Here is a 1,179-nt window from a genome sequence, read left to right on the forward strand (position 1 = left end):
TGTGTGTGTGTGTGTGTGTGTGTGTGTGTGTGTGTGTGTGTGTGTGTGTGTGTGTGTGTACCTTGCTCTGCAGGAACTTGAAGCACTGCTGGTTCAGAACTTCTACAAACTCAGATTCAAAGTCCTGGTCACTGTACCAGGCCCCGCCCGTCACCGAGCGGTCCGGCTGCACGTTGTAGAGCATGTAGACCTTCTTCTTAGACGCCTGAGACACAGAGACACACAGAGACACAGGTCCAGGACAGGTACAGAACCAGAACCAGACCAGGTCCAGGACAGAACAGACTGTGACCAGTCCACTTTCAGGTCCAAGAACAGGGGACAGCTGAGGGACAGACCTGAAGTCTGGACCTGTTCAGGTTCTGTCCTCTGGGTTTTGGACTGGTTCTGGTTCTGGACTCACCGCCACAGACTTGACAGCCTTGATGAGCTTCTTGCTCTCCAGGTTCTTCAGGATCTTGTTGATCTCGGTCAGAGGCAGGTTGCTCTTGAAGCGGATGTCTCTGCTCCAGATCCCTGCGGACACACAGACCAACAGAACCACGTGACAGGTTCTGACCCGGCTCCAGAGACACCAGGGTTCTGGAGACAAACAGCCAGGAGCTTACCTTTGTTTCCTGCGTCTTCAATGATCTGATAGACCAGTTTCTCCTGGTTGTCAGAACCTTTCATCTTACTGGAACAGAGACCCGAGTCAGACCAGAACCAGAACCAGGTTCTGCTCTACAGTGTTTTCTAAGCTGTTTGTTTACCTGGAGTTCTGAGAGTCCTTCAGTCTGTACAAGAGACCAGAACTGTTCCTCAGCAGGTCCAGCTGACCCTGGAACAGAGGATTTATGAGACGGACCAGACTGAGGTGGACCAGGTCCTCAGGACCAGGTCCTCAGGCTGAGGTGGACCAGGTCCTCATGCTGAGGTGGACCAGGTCCTCAGGACCAGGTCCTCAGGCTGAGGTGGACCAGGTCCTCATGCTGAGGTGGACCAGGTCCTCAGACTGACCTGGGACAGCAGCTTGTTGATGGCCATGGCTCTCTGCTGAGGCTCCAGGTGAGGCAGGTCGTTCTGGATCACCTGGTCTGTGATCCCCTGAGGAAACTGCTGACACAGTTCTTTGATCCTATACACACACACACACACACACACACACACACACACACACACACACACACACACACACAC

The 1,179-nt window shown here is 53.6% G+C and overlaps 1 protein-coding gene across 1 annotated transcript in view; it reads right to left on the reverse strand.

Moving 5' to 3' along the window:
• polr3f (polymerase (RNA) III (DNA directed) polypeptide F) overlaps window positions 1-1,117 on the reverse strand; it is a gene marked incomplete at its 5' end in the record, with an annotated part of 3,243 nt that extends 2,126 nt beyond the window's left edge. The window contains 5 exon segments of the mRNA XM_014024418.1: window positions 62-205; window positions 404-516; window positions 609-676; window positions 753-820; window positions 1,000-1,117. Of these exon segments, the coding sequence (XP_013879872.1) occupies window positions 62-205; window positions 404-516; window positions 609-676; window positions 753-820; window positions 1,000-1,117 (511 nt within the window).
• Window positions 1,118-1,179: the final 62 nt, after the last annotated feature.

Source organism: Austrofundulus limnaeus, unplaced genomic scaffold (genome assembly GCF_001266775.1).
Source record: "Austrofundulus limnaeus strain Quisiro unplaced genomic scaffold, Austrofundulus_limnaeus-1.0 Scaffold422, whole genome shotgun sequence".
Taxonomy (NCBI): domain Eukaryota; kingdom Metazoa; phylum Chordata; class Actinopteri; order Cyprinodontiformes; family Rivulidae; genus Austrofundulus; species Austrofundulus limnaeus.